The sequence below is a fragment of the Fusarium keratoplasticum genome, chromosome 1 (genome assembly GCF_025433545.1).
Source record: "Fusarium keratoplasticum isolate Fu6.1 chromosome 1, whole genome shotgun sequence".
In the NCBI taxonomy this organism is placed as follows: domain Eukaryota; kingdom Fungi; phylum Ascomycota; class Sordariomycetes; order Hypocreales; family Nectriaceae; genus Fusarium; species Fusarium keratoplasticum.
The window spans coordinates 510,398-523,486 of NC_070529.1; the positions used below are offsets into that span (position 1 = coordinate 510,398).

Below are 13,089 nucleotides of genomic sequence, written 5' to 3' on the forward strand. Positions count from 1 at the left end.
AAAATCCAGAAAAATGACCAAAGAATGACCCAGAGATGATCCTGGCGAAGCCGAAGACGGGGTCTGGGTCCGCCAAGAGGTGACAAAATACGTCAGCCTCGGCCTCTTCAGTCAGTTCCATTCCATGAGGAACTCAATGGAACTTTATCTCGATTTCCCGCGTCCTGTCTGAACTGTGTCTTTGATTAGGAACTCGGGAATAACTACGGGTATCGGTAACCAAGCATTGGTCAGAGTTGCTGAGTCTGTTTCTCTCAGCAAGATCGCGGCGTGAGTCTCGTCTTATTCCTTCACCCTCTGACAGGGCAGCCCAGCAGCCTCCACAACGCTCCAGCCTCTTGTTCACGCCTGCAGCCGCGGACTGGGAGCCAAGGCGGGTCCCGGAAGATTCGAGACAGGGGACCAGAGGCGTTGTGAGGGTGTCCAATGGCTGCCACCTGGGACTGGATGATAAGGTCATGCATGGGGGATCTGACGCTTCATGGAGACCTACGGTATGGCAGCGGAGTGTCCTATTACAGCGGGACTCTTGGACGGTAGGCGGTGCAGATTGGAGAAGCAATTAGCATTGCCTGATTGGCATTGGCAGGATATTGGCAAATATTGGCAAACTGCGGTCATGGACTGATGTATGCGCGTGTTGTCGATTATGGGAAGAGTTGGACGGCGAATGGGATGAGATGCGATAGGACGACCAGTCACGGGCGCAATCCGGTTCAAACTCCCATGTGAATCACGCTGGCACAGGTACAAAGAGACGACAATCGCTGCTCAACATGCAAGTAATTCGCATCTCTGATTAGGTCCCTGACGTTGGGGTAGCACTCTATTTTTGATGAGATGGATGTGGTGGTGTTGCTTGATAGAGGCCATCCACACACCCTTTTGGTTCTCCCGCGACGTTGTCATTCAACCAACACTCCCCTCCTCAATGCCGTCCATGACACCCGCCCTGCTTCCAAACTGCCAACCGTCAGAGAGATAACGGAGCGCTTTCAGTCTCTACACGTGGTGGAGAGCCAGGCTCCCTGCAACTCTGGGCTGCATTAACAGACGCCTCGGCCGCCGCCCCGGTGCAGGCTTGGAGACGACAGTACAGTAGCCGGACCCCACAGGCGTGACCGCTACCCAGCGGCCTGGAATCCTGCTCTGCAACAGAGCTACCGGGCTGCCTCCATGGATGCAGTGGGAAGAGCACGGACTGCCTGTGGCATTGGATCTCAGCTTTGCCGGGGGGCGCTGCTGTTTGCTTGACAGGCAAACCTGGGAGGTTTGGACGCGGTGTGGCCGTCGAGGTTCGGACAGGCGGCCACTAGGAGGCCGGAACCCCGCGAAATGGCTCAGGGCTGGCTCGGGAATGGAAGCTTTGTTCGAGACGGTCTGGATGGGCTGGCATGGAAATGGACGTCACCCCGCCAGACATGGACGGATGTCGTCGACTTTGTGCTCCCCCAGTCACAGCCAAATCTCGGCGCATCTGCCGGGCTAAGTTCTGGGACATAGGGTCAGGTACTTGTCAGACAAAAGGGTACCTCGCCTGGGGCGGGCCTTTCAGTTTCTCTCGGGGCACCCTCCCCCCAGCGCCCAATGCCCAGAGGGCAGGGCAGGCGCGGGGCCTTCCATTCAGTGCTTCCCATCCATTACAAGGGCCTGACGACTGACGCCCGGGCCATCCCCTCGCTATTTCTACCGGGTCTCAGATACCACTTACCGCCCCCGGGCTCCGTATCTACGAATCATTCCTCCACGCCCACATCCTCGTCCCTCTCCCTCGCTCTCCCATCTTCAAACTCACAACACAACTCTTCCCTCTTTTTCCCCCTTCGCCAACCATACGAGCGTGTTGCGCCAGATGTCCTCCTCATGTCCAGTCCGCATCCCACGTCCGAAAATGCCGCACGCGCCGTACCGGTGAGCGAGCCTGAGCCCTGTCGTTCACCCGAGGCCCTGCTAGATGCTGCTCCAGGTGCTGCCGCGGGCGCTGCGCCTGATGCTCATGTCGCTTCTGGCACTGGCACCCGCGCTGCTGCTGGCCTTGATCATGACCATGATGATGATGATGCTGCCCGTCTCGGCCGCCGTGCTCAACCCCCCGGGCTGATCGCTGCTGCTACTGCTGCTCCCACATCCTCCAACACTACTCCCACTCCCTCTGCTGCCATCTCTCCCTTCATGCCGCCACCCTCCTCCGCAGACAAGGTGCCCGACAACGTGCCTGATTCTGTTCCTGATTACGTGCCCCGTGGTGATGCCAATGCCAGGGACGCCGTCCAAGGCCCCGTCGCCCCCGTCAACGGCCATGCCCCCGGTGCTTCCAGTAATAAGAAGGCCCGTGGCCCCGGGCCCCTGCCGAGGCAGTCTGGTCCTTCCTTGCTGACCCAGGCCTTGGCTTCTGCCCGTGGAATCACCAACCCCAAGAGCTCCAGGCTCTCACCCCAGTCTACTTCTACTACAACTACAGCCACCATCTCTCCCACAACTGTCACCTCCCCCAGCTATTCGCCTACTACAACCTTGCCGACCACCGTTCGATCGTCTAAGTCTGGCCATAAGACTGCAACCTCACCCGCGAACACCTCGACTCCTACTACTCCCACACCGCACTCGACTACTTCTCCTACACTCGACGGCCCTTTTACAGAACCTGCGAACTCGACATCGCGACACGACCGAGACAGCGCTGCCATCTTTATCGATCCTTTCCATCAAAATGTCCCCACGAAATGCGCCGCTCCTAGGCCATTAACGAGAGCCACATCCGAGTCTTCCAACATGGCAGCCTCCGCCGTCACAACCATGACCTCACTCGCCGCCCGAGAGGCCGCGAGCGTCCCTTCGTCCTTTAGCCACTCGGCCCTCGCCACCCTTCGCGATGTCATTACTGATTCCCGTGAAGCGAGGGATGTCCCCCGAGGCAGGGCCTCGACTTCTCTGGATCTAGACAGAAGCACCATTGATTACTACCAACCCCGAACGACGACCTACACGCCATCTTTCAATGATTCGCCCTCTCCATTTGAAGACGATAGCCCGGGGACCAAAACACCACCAGCAACTTCGCGACACGAGGATGCTAGGAACACCGATCAGAGACCAGCACAATGGGTCAAGGCCCCTCCGCATTGGATAGCAATGGGGCCTGAGAAGACGGAAAAGATTTGGTCCATTGGCTCAGTTGAAGGCCAGGAGGAGGATGGCCTTGTCGAAAAGTCCATTACCGAGGCGATGGCTGGCGTGGAGCCCAATGCACGAAGTCGCAAGTCGAGCTACAGTTTGCGGTTCTTCAAGGAAGGCCTCCCACCAGAGGACAAGTCTCGTCGCAGGGACCTAAGGCACACCCCAAGAGAAAAATTGGCACCAACACTCGAAGAGGATCACGCATTGAGCTCGAACGCAAAGTCGCACACCACTCCCTCCAAGGAATCAACTGCCATTCGCTTGCGACATGATGATGGAGGGGTCCCTCTACTTACACCAAAGACCCCCTACTCCGAATACGTCCTCGACGAGCAACCTATTCTCAGCACATCTCCCGATGAGGATTATTTTTCGCTGCCCGTCAATGGTTCGCTCACCTCGGGAGGCAAGACTCCGTTGCGAGTGCAACAGTCCGCATCTCGACCCGTGAACGGGCACGAAGAGGGCAAGTCGGTGGAGACAGCTGAGCTTGTGGGGCCGACCCCGGCCGCTGATGTCGACGGAGAAGCCGAAATAGTGGAGGCGAGACGGAAATCAGGCGACAGCGTCAATACCGAGGTCGGATCTCACGATGAGGGAGATGCCGATGAATCCGGGGAAGAGAAGATCTCATCTGCCGTCTTCTTACCCCACCAAGAGCTGCAAGAACCTTGCATAGGTGAGCCCCAGGACCGCACCGCGGCCCGTAGTATCCGGGTGCGGTCTCTCTCCCAGAGTAAACAACATCCGTGGCTCGTCAAAGCGGATGAGCCTGAACCTGAAATCATTCAGGAGAAGGATGAGCCTCCCTACGGCCTCGCTCGCCTCCCTTCCCGCGAGCGCCTTGCTGTGAAGCGCGGCGACCTCGTGCCTGACAAGTTTGAGGACGGCGCTGTCATTGAAGAAGACGCTACAGTGACGAACGACGCTCCTCTTAAAACGCCCCAACCCGTGAGCCATTATGAGGACCATATCCATGACCACCAGCACGATCCTCAAGAGCCCCTTGAGGCCATTGAGCTCATTCCATATAAACATCAAGTCGGTGGTCACACCACTCTCTGGCGGTTCTCTCGCAGAGCCGTCTGTAAGCAACTCAACAATAGGGAAAATGAGTTTTACGAGACTATTGAGAGATACCACCGTGACCTGTTACCTTTCCTTCCTCGGTATGTTCCACCGCATTTGTCATTTCCTGATTGAATGGCGGATTGGTCCGTTTACGCGAATTGCTTTGAAACTGGAGGCTAACTATTGTGCAGCTACATTGGCGTCTTGAATGTGACTTTCCGCAAGCAAGCTCGCCGGAAGAGCACCTCAAAGAAGGATGATGCTGCAGCGGCTGAGCGTAAGAAGGCCCAGGAGCAGCTTGAGGCAAACCGCCAGGAGAATGGACACAAGGACCACGTCAAGGCTGGACCACCAACGGGCCGTGTCATTAGCCAATCTCTGGCCAACGCCAACGTCCCTATCCCCACGGTGACATTCGACGACAACAAGCACATCCTGCCTCGAAACCTGCTTCAACCGATGCCCTTGCCAAAGGAGTTCCGACGGCAGAGCATCTCAACTTCGACGGTATCAGACCCCACAGTGCCAACCTCGAAGACCGCGGTCCGTCCACCACTCGATGAGCGGCCTAACAGTTGGGGCGCTACCATGATCAACAAGCGGCTGCGGAACGAGGTATTCAACGATGCGTTCCTGAAGGAGCCCGTCAAGGTTCACCGTCATCGTCGACCCCATCAACGATCGATCCCGCGTCCGACTCTTCAGCGCCTGCTCCGATCTACAAACTCGGACCCTGCCCTGATCAAGGCGGACTCGCCTTTTGTCAATGTGAATGGAGACGACAACTCGACCAGTCATGCTCACTCTCAGAGAAAGCTTGCGCAGCACCACTACTCACATAGCGATCTCGGCCCTGAGCGGGCTGTACCTGATATGGACGAGTATGTGCAGTCTGAGCCTGAGCAAGCACCCGGGGAGATGAAGGACGTGACTGGAACAAGTGCACCAGAGCCCGAGACCCTCAAGGACAACCCACTTACCGCCAAGAAGAAGCGCAGATATTCTGCTGGCGGGCTCCGTCGAAAACCCGAAGACGTGAGAGAATCTAGAGGAGACTTGAAGTACTTTGAGGAGGCCGATGATGCTGGATACAAGGGAGACAACGAGGAAAAGCCAAAGCGACATTCGAAAAACTGCTCCATGGCTAATGGACATGGCACTCCGACAACTAATGGGAACAAGGAGCATGCGCCAAACATGGTTGACCAGCAACCCGAGGATGACTCCGCTGTCAGTTCGACTCTTGCCACACCAGCGCCCGACGGCACACCTGATCTTGCGCCTGAGCCTGCAGCCGAGTTCAAGAAGATTCCTCGACCTGTCAACCCCAAGGAAGCCAAGACTCAGAAGGATCGAGTCGAATACTTTTTGCTCCTAGAAGACTTGACGGCGGGCATGAAGAGACCCTGCATGATGGATCTCAAGATGGGTACCCGCCAATACGGCGTGGAGGCTACGCCAAAGAAGCAAAAGTCCCAGACGGAAAAGTGCCGGACCACGACGTCTGCGGAACTGGGTGTGCGTATTTGCGGTCTGCAAGTGTGGAATGCCAGATCGCAGACGTACGACTTTCAGGACAAATACTACGGGCGCAAGCTAAAAGTCGGTGAGGAGTTCCAAGGTGCTCTTCAGAAGTTCCTCTACAATGGCCTCGACCTGCACAGTATCCTTCGGCACATTCCGGTGGTTCTGAAGAAGCTTGGGCAACTGGAGCAGATTGTCAGCAAGTTGCATGGCTACCGATTCTATGCAGCAAGTCTGCTCATGTTTTATGATGGCGATACGTCGGAGGATCCCGACTACGAAACGATGTACGAATCCACTACCGACTTTGCAACAGACACGGAAGAGACGACACGGAGGAAGAAGAAGAACAAGAGAGAGATTGATTTCAAGATTGCCGACTTTGCCAACAGTCTCACGCCGTTCGACGATATCACGGACAAGCCCTGCCCACCGCAGCATCCCGATGAGCCCGATGGTGGATTCCTCAAGGGTCTGCGGAGCCTGAGGAGGTATTTCCTCCAGATCCAAAGGGATGTGAGGCAGGAATTGGGCCTGGACCCCAATGGCCGATTCTCGGGTCCCGTGGACTATCCGAGGGAGTGCGATTATGACGATGACGGAATGGTCAGCATCTGATCAACTCGATGGCTGTTTATGAGCTGGCAGCGGCGGTGTAAGTTGACATGGGGAGTCTGATACCCACACCTTTGTCCTTGGGCAGCTTTGCCGCAAGGATTGTTTTATTGTAGCCTTTTCTTTTCTTCTACGACCCTTTTTTATTTCTCCTTCATTCGTCTGTTATGGACTGTCGATTCGGCGTTCACAAGGGCCTGCCCCTGGAATCATGGGACAGAGAGGATGCCAAAAAGGGCAAAAGGAACAGGATGTGCGTCTCATGACAGGTTCACTTTTTCTGAAAAACATACCCTGCATCGGTTATGGCGTAATGCGACACGGAGGGGGGAGGGAGCTGGAGTTTCAAAAGCCCAATTTTTGTTCTTTTGACTTTTTTTCTTCACCTGGGCTGGAGGACAACGAGCAACGGATGGGTATAGGCAATGGTCTATCACGAGGAAGGTGTGTTTTTTTACTTCTTTTGAAATCGGCGGTGTTTATGGGGGGTGGGCATTGGGAATCCAGAATGATGACGGTCTTGTTTGTTTCACTGCGGTTTGTGCTCTTCTTCATCTTTAACGGCAGATAATGGACAGGAAGGACTGGGGAAATTGGGGGAGGGATTCTTAGAGCGTTAGAGAAAATGCCAACTAGAAGGGTTGCTGATCCAGCATTCATGTCTTTTATCATTGAATCGCCAAGATGATTGTTGCCGTTGATTCGTGGTGTTTTGATGTGATGTAGGTCGTCGTCCAAATTCGTCTTTGTCTCGTAAATGTGCTCGATGTAGCACATGCATTATCTTGATAAGAGGAATGTAAACCGCTCGGTTACTGAACCCATGCTTGCCGATTGAGATAGTGTCTCAGTGTCTCACCCTCGACATCTCGCTCAACTGTCTTGTCTAACCACATCTTAACCTTAACCTACTCTCCTCAGCCATGGGCGCCATCATATCCACGATCCAGTCAACTGTCTCAACCGTATCATCGGTCCTGAAAACCTTCTCGGCTCTGCATACTCAATTCTCATCCCTCCTTGTTCGGGCCTCATCCCCACCGAGCTTGCCCGTCCCCGCACCAACCCGCTCATACTGGCTTGACGACCCGCCGTTTCCCAAGCTATGCGACATCCAAGGTGAGTTACCTGCGGAAGCAGATGTCGTCATTATTGGGAGCGGCATCACAGGTGCAGCAGTGGCCAAGTCACTTCTGGAGTTATCTGGAGAGCTGAGAGTTGTTGTATGCGAGGCTAGAGAGCTGTGTAGTGGTGCTACGGGGAGGAATGGCGGACACATCAAGTCCACGCCGTACGAGGTTCTTGCAATGTTCCGCGCCAAGATGGGGCCGGAGAAGGCGGCCAAGCTGGCGAGATTTCAGAGGAGCCATCTGGAGATACTGAAACAGGTTGGAGAGAGGGTGCCGCAGGGTGAGGTGAGAGAAGTGCAGACAGTGGATCTGTTTACTGAGAGGGATGATTTCGAAAAGGCTCAACGAGATGTTGAGGAGATGAAGGTGTGGATGTCAGAGGAAAAGGCCTTTGTCTTGGAGGCAGATGAGGTTAGAAAAGAGGTGAGCTGGACTGATTCATTACTATGAGACGACTTGCTGATCAGTACAGTTTGGGGTGAACGAGCTCATTGTAGGGGGAATATCCTACTCAGCTGGCGCTCTCTGGCCCTACCGTCTTGTTACGGGTGTGTGGAATGATCTACTCGATCGATTTTCCACTCTAGGCATCCACACCAACACACCCGTCGAGAGTGTCTCGCAAGGATTAGGATCGTCGCCGTACGCTTACACGGTCAAGACACCTCGCGGAACACTCAAGACACGACATGTGATCCATGCGACCAACGCATACGCTCCTCATCTCGTTCAATCGCTTCGCGGGTGTCTCACCGGCGCCTTGGCACATATGTCCGCTCAGCGCCCAGGAGCGTCATTCCCGTCGTCACACGGAAGACGGTCGTGGTCTATCGTCTACAACCCGGGTTTTGATTATGTGACGCAGAGACCGGATAACCAAGATGGCACGCCGGGGGATTTGATGATTGGAGGGGGGTTCTTTAGGAGTCGTCAGCAGGGACTGGATCAAGTTGGAGTTTGGGATGATAGCCAGGTGCACGCCCTCCCGCTGACGCACATTCGGGGTGTTATGCCAGCCATATTTGAGCCTCAATGGGGTGGAGGAAGCAAACTCGTCAAAGCCTGGACAGGTATCCTGGGCTTCACGGGAGACTTGATGCCCCTGGTCGGCCGAGTCCGTCCTTCAAAGGACAAGGACTCGGGAGAATGGGTTGCAGCTGGGTTCAATGGCGAGGGCATGGTTTGGGCTTGGCTTAGCGGAACAGCTCTGGCGGTAATGGTACTTGGTATGGAGGAGGAGAATCTAGAGGAGGGTGTTGGAAGGCCTGGGGGTAAGTTGGATGAATGGTTTCCGAGGGAGATTCTGGGTGTTGATGGGGGGAGGTTGAGGAGGGCGGATGTCGCGAACCTGGCCGACTTTGTTAGTTGAAGCTGTTGGATATAGGTTGTGAAATAAGCAGCCCAGGGATTATATATGATGCCTAAATGATGGTGTTTAATTTTATTGGGTAGATATGGTGAGAGGTGTCCGGCACAGGTTGCCAGCTGTTGACAGCCGTCAACCGCCAGCCCATCATTACCTGGCATGCATCACCACTGCCTGCTATCTTCTTCACAACACAACAACACTTTTCATTCTTCACCCTCTCGCTTCACCACATCTTCATTCACCCTCATCATCTCACTTCGGACTTGTCTCGTCTCATGTCAGCATCTTTGCCTCTTACCACAAAATGCCTTTGACCCCGATAAAGCCTAGCGAGCGCATCGACTCGTGGCGACAGCGTGTGCCCAGTCGCCTAGAGCGACGAGATCCGTTTGAGGGCGATGGCTTTGAGGAGCGTCCTTCAACCCGTCTTGTGAGTCTTTCTTGGCAACTTGTATTCACTTTTCGCTCACGAATATCCGTTAGACCTTCCGTGAGGCGTGTCCCCCTGCGCGCCGTCCATCAACCCGACTCAGCTTCTTCCGCGCCGCCACGCCTCTCTTTGGACGCCCTTCCACCTCAGAGTCCAGCCGCCCGTCCTCGGGTCTTCTGAACCGCCCCGTTGAGACTAAGCGCAAGAGACTTTTAGGGATTTTCAACGGCAAGCGCAAGCGTAGGGACTCGGAGGTGGAGAGTATCCCGCGGCAACCTATCCACCTGAACTTTTTGTTTGTGGGCAGCAAGTCTGCTGGACAGACATCTTTGCTATTGTGAGGAACTTCGCTATTTATGTGTTGCTTCGCTGACTTTTTGTAGCCGTGCTCGATATGGCTATTTTCCTGATGCAAGTTATAGGGAACTCGACGTCGGTCATGGGCTAACATGTCACAGTCTGATGCCTTTTCTCGGCCTTTGTATGAAACATATGTCAATGAGCGCACCTACAACGGCCACCCTGTACGCATTGAGCTGTAGGATACCTCGGGCGTGCCAGACCTCAACACGGTCGAGAGGTTGACGTACATTTCTTGGGACGCTGTGTTTCTCTGTTTCAACATCTCGGACAAGGTGTCCATGTACACCATCATGCAATGGGTGAGTACCCACCGGTTGTTGGGTGCATGAGGCTGATGAATGCAGTGGTACCACGCATCCCACGATGCATTTGCAAAGACCGAGACCTTTCAGCCGTTGTTGTATCTTGTTGGTTTGAAGAAGGATCTGCGTGATCAGTGCTTCCTTGAGGATCACCGGACCGGTTCTGCACTTTCGCCTTCGGGGCTGATGGCGTATCCGACATGCTGTGTCTGTTCCTCTGAGGTTAGTCACTTTTTCCATAGATCATGAGCTGGGTTGATATGGCTAACTGGAAGTAGGCAAACTGGCAAGCGAAGCGCATTGGTGCGCACCGATATCTTGAGTGCTCGGCTGCCACCGGTCAAGGCATGAGAGAGGTGTTTGAAGATTCGACTAGAGAGGCGGCGAGACGAGTTCTTGGGGAGGAGAGTCAGGAAGAAGAGATTGCTGCGCCCAAGAAGAGACGGCGATTCTTCTGAGGCGGGTGTTGGTCAAATGTGCACAATCATAAGAGACTGGGCTTTGACCATGGTATTTCATTGATGACTAGAGCTTGGTATTGTTGGAGGCATCGCATCACCTGGAAGAATGTTAGTGATTCACGCACTAGCATTTACCTTTTTGGAGTTTTCCATGTACGGTAAATAGTCTGAATGCTTGATTGAGAATCAATTCTTGTTCTTAAATGGTCCTTTAATTGAATAATTCAGGGTAAGCCCATTCAGCCAGTCAAATAGCCCTGAACTTGGCTTACATTTCCCATTTTGGCCCGTGCTTGAGCCACATGAATCCACTCTTAACCTCACTTTGTGCCTCAGAGCACATGCTTTTTGCCGAGCCTGGAGACATCGTGTCATTGCTTTCTTGGAACAATGGAAACCTATTCTTGATCCCTTTTTGAGGATATTCGTGCAGAGAAATCCATGAGGTATAAATTCCTACCTTTCTCTTGATGTTGACATGTCCTTTTTCTTCTTCAACCTTGATCCTTGTACTGACCACTTGTCCTCGAAACAACAGTCGCATATAAGTCAACCGATCTACACTCGTCACCAGGTAACGACTGCAGCATCTAGCCAAGATGATGTCCACCGAGTCCCTGAAGCTTCTGGCCTCAATCGTCGCCGCCCTCCTCGGCGTCAGCATCGGCCTCTTGATCTGCTTCCCAGCCGAGAATGTCCTGTTCCTGCTCCATCTGCTCTTTTTCGTCGGGCTCATCGTCTTCCTCACGGTGAGCCTCTCCTTAACCTTTTTCTGAACCACGTAGCGTTCCCTGACTCAAGTGAATTCAAGGCTCGCAGCGTTCAGCTCACCCTCCGTCGCCATGCTGCTGCTGGCAAGCAGGTTGGACGTGGTCATCTTCGTCGTCGTAATGTCGACTATCACCTCTTTGTTCTCGGCTCTGGTGGACACACCAAGGAGATGCTCATGATGATGGATGATGGATTCTGCAACTTTTCCAACTTTCACCGTCGCTACCTGATTACCGCTGGGGATCTCAACTCCATCTACCAAGTCGCCGAGTACGAAACTGACCTCGAACTTTTGTGCATCCGGGAGGGCAAGGACGCTGGAACCTCCGACAGCCGGTTCGTCGCTCGCGCTCGTCGCGTTCATCAGTCTCTGTGGTCGACTCCCTTTTCCGCCCTGCGCAGCATGCTGGAAATCATCCCCGCCCTTCTCACGCCCCCCAAGAACGACGTCGGCGCCAAGCTTCGATACCCTACCTGCATCTTCTCCAACGGCCCCGCCACCGGCTTCTTTGTCGGACTGGCTGTTAATCTTCTCAAGATGTTTTACGTCGTGCCCGAGGACTCGATGAAGTTTGTCTACATTGAGTCGTGGGCCCGCATCTCGACCCTGAGCCTCACCGGGAAGCTCTTCTACTACACCGGCATCGCTGATGTCCTGGTCGTGCAGCACGCCGAGGTTGCTGCCAAGTACGGGATTGAGAATGCTGGGGAGATGGTGTTTAACGCCCGGCGCCCTGATATCTGAGATGGAAAGGGATTGTGCTCAAGGGGGTTTCGAGAAGGGGAGGTCTGAGATGAAGAGGTCTAAAATGGGAAGGGTTCGCACCTAGGGGTTCATGGAACATGCGTGAATCTTGATTCTCGTACATAGACAGTAATTTTTACATGGTTTGTGTACATGACGGGTATCATCCGCCCTCTCTGCATCAGCGACCTCAGATCGCCACCTTGTCCGTCTCGGCGGTGGCATCCGCCTCGGCAGCAATGTCCTCCCCGCCGGCGCCCTCCTCCTCGAGGCCGAAGCTCTCAATCTCCGAGTTGCGACGGGCCTCGGTGCGCTCCGTCTCCTTGCCAGCCCAGAGCTTCCAGTTCTCAAACTCGCGGTCCTCGAGGCCGTGCGAGACGTCGATGCGAGTCTTGCCAAAGTAGGCTCCCACGTGCCGGGCCTCCTCGACGGCCACGCGCTTCTCGATCTCCTCTTCCTGGCGGAGACGGTAGAACTCGCGGCGGGTGACATCGTAGGCCTTGCGCTCGCTGATGTTTTCGTTCTCCATGAGCCACATCTGGCGTTGAACGACGCTATGGTGGGGTTAGTTTGTCTAACGTGAGTTGTATAGAGTCCATCGACTTACCACTCTCCTGTCAAGGGGATGCCGGGCTGCTTCAAGCCCTTGCTCCAATCGCAACGCTGATAGTCCTTTCCATCCAACTCCATGATGATACGAGGCCTTGCGAGCTCCCAGGGGTGGTCTTTGTAGAAGGTGGTTCGTAGCGCATCCTCGAGGTACCTTATCCGCTGCGGGCGGAAGATGTTCTTGGGCTTGGTGGCTCTGGGGTTTGGTGCTCGGTGTCGGGGAGGGATGGTTCGGACGAGGGTCTCCGAGGGAGGGACCGTCTGCATGATGTTATACCATGGCGGCGTAGCGACGGACTTTTGGCCGAGGAGGCTGTGGTTGAGTTCCTCGGTGACGGTCTGGAAGACCCTCGCGGGGCGGATCTGTCTGCCTCCCATGGCCAATTTCTGGGATATGGGTTAGCAGGTGAAATGAAAGGTCATTAAATGCATCATCTTCAGCTTACAGGGTCAATTGGCGCTCTACAACGGGAGTGGGTTGCGATGTCGCGGCTCTATGCTCAGCGTGGTGGTGTGGTGGTG

At 54.6% G+C, this 13,089-nt stretch overlaps 4 protein-coding genes across 4 annotated transcripts; 3 read left to right on the forward strand and 1 right to left on the reverse strand.

Annotated features, from left to right (window-relative positions):
* Positions 1 to 1,752: 1,752 nt before the first annotated feature.
* On the forward strand, positions 1,753 to 6,390 carry NCS57_00016300 (Kinase; the record flags this gene model as incomplete). The annotated part of the gene is made up of 2 exons (XM_053050253.1): positions 1,753 to 4,346; positions 4,440 to 6,390. The coding sequence occupies exons 1-2, from the start codon at positions 1,864 to 1,866 to the stop codon at positions 6,388 to 6,390; spliced, it is 4,434 nt and encodes a 1,477-aa protein (XP_052918768.1). The 5' UTR covers positions 1,753 to 1,863.
* A 920-nt stretch (positions 6,391 to 7,310) lies between these two features.
* Positions 7,311 to 10,439, forward strand: NCS57_00016400 (uncharacterized protein; the record flags this gene model as incomplete). The annotated part of the gene is made up of 9 exons (XM_053050254.1): positions 7,311 to 7,940; positions 7,990 to 8,788; positions 9,013 to 9,163; positions 9,217 to 9,316; positions 9,370 to 9,653; positions 9,700 to 9,748; positions 9,859 to 9,978; positions 10,024 to 10,203; positions 10,260 to 10,439. The coding sequence occupies 9 exons, from the start codon at positions 7,311 to 7,313 to the stop codon at positions 10,437 to 10,439; spliced, it is 2,493 nt and encodes an 830-aa protein (XP_052918769.1).
* A 602-nt stretch (positions 10,440 to 11,041) lies between these two features.
* Positions 11,042 to 11,958, forward strand: NCS57_00016500 (UDP-N-acetylglucosamine transferase subunit ALG14; the record flags this gene model as incomplete). Its single annotated transcript, XM_053050255.1, has 2 exons — positions 11,042 to 11,191; positions 11,254 to 11,958. The coding sequence occupies 2 exons, from the start codon at positions 11,042 to 11,044 to the stop codon at positions 11,956 to 11,958; spliced, it is 855 nt and encodes a 284-aa protein (XP_052918770.1).
* A 190-nt stretch (positions 11,959 to 12,148) lies between these two features.
* On the reverse strand, positions 12,149 to 13,043 carry NCS57_00016600 (37S ribosomal protein S25, mitochondrial; the record flags this gene model as incomplete). The annotated part of the gene is made up of 2 exons (XM_053050256.1): positions 12,566 to 13,043; positions 12,149 to 12,512 (listed from the first exon to the last, which is right to left on the reverse strand). The coding sequence occupies exons 1-2, from the start codon at positions 12,943 to 12,945 to the stop codon at positions 12,149 to 12,151; spliced, it is 744 nt and encodes a 247-aa protein (XP_052918771.1). The 5' UTR covers positions 12,946 to 13,043.
* Positions 13,044 to 13,089: the final 46 nt, after the last annotated feature.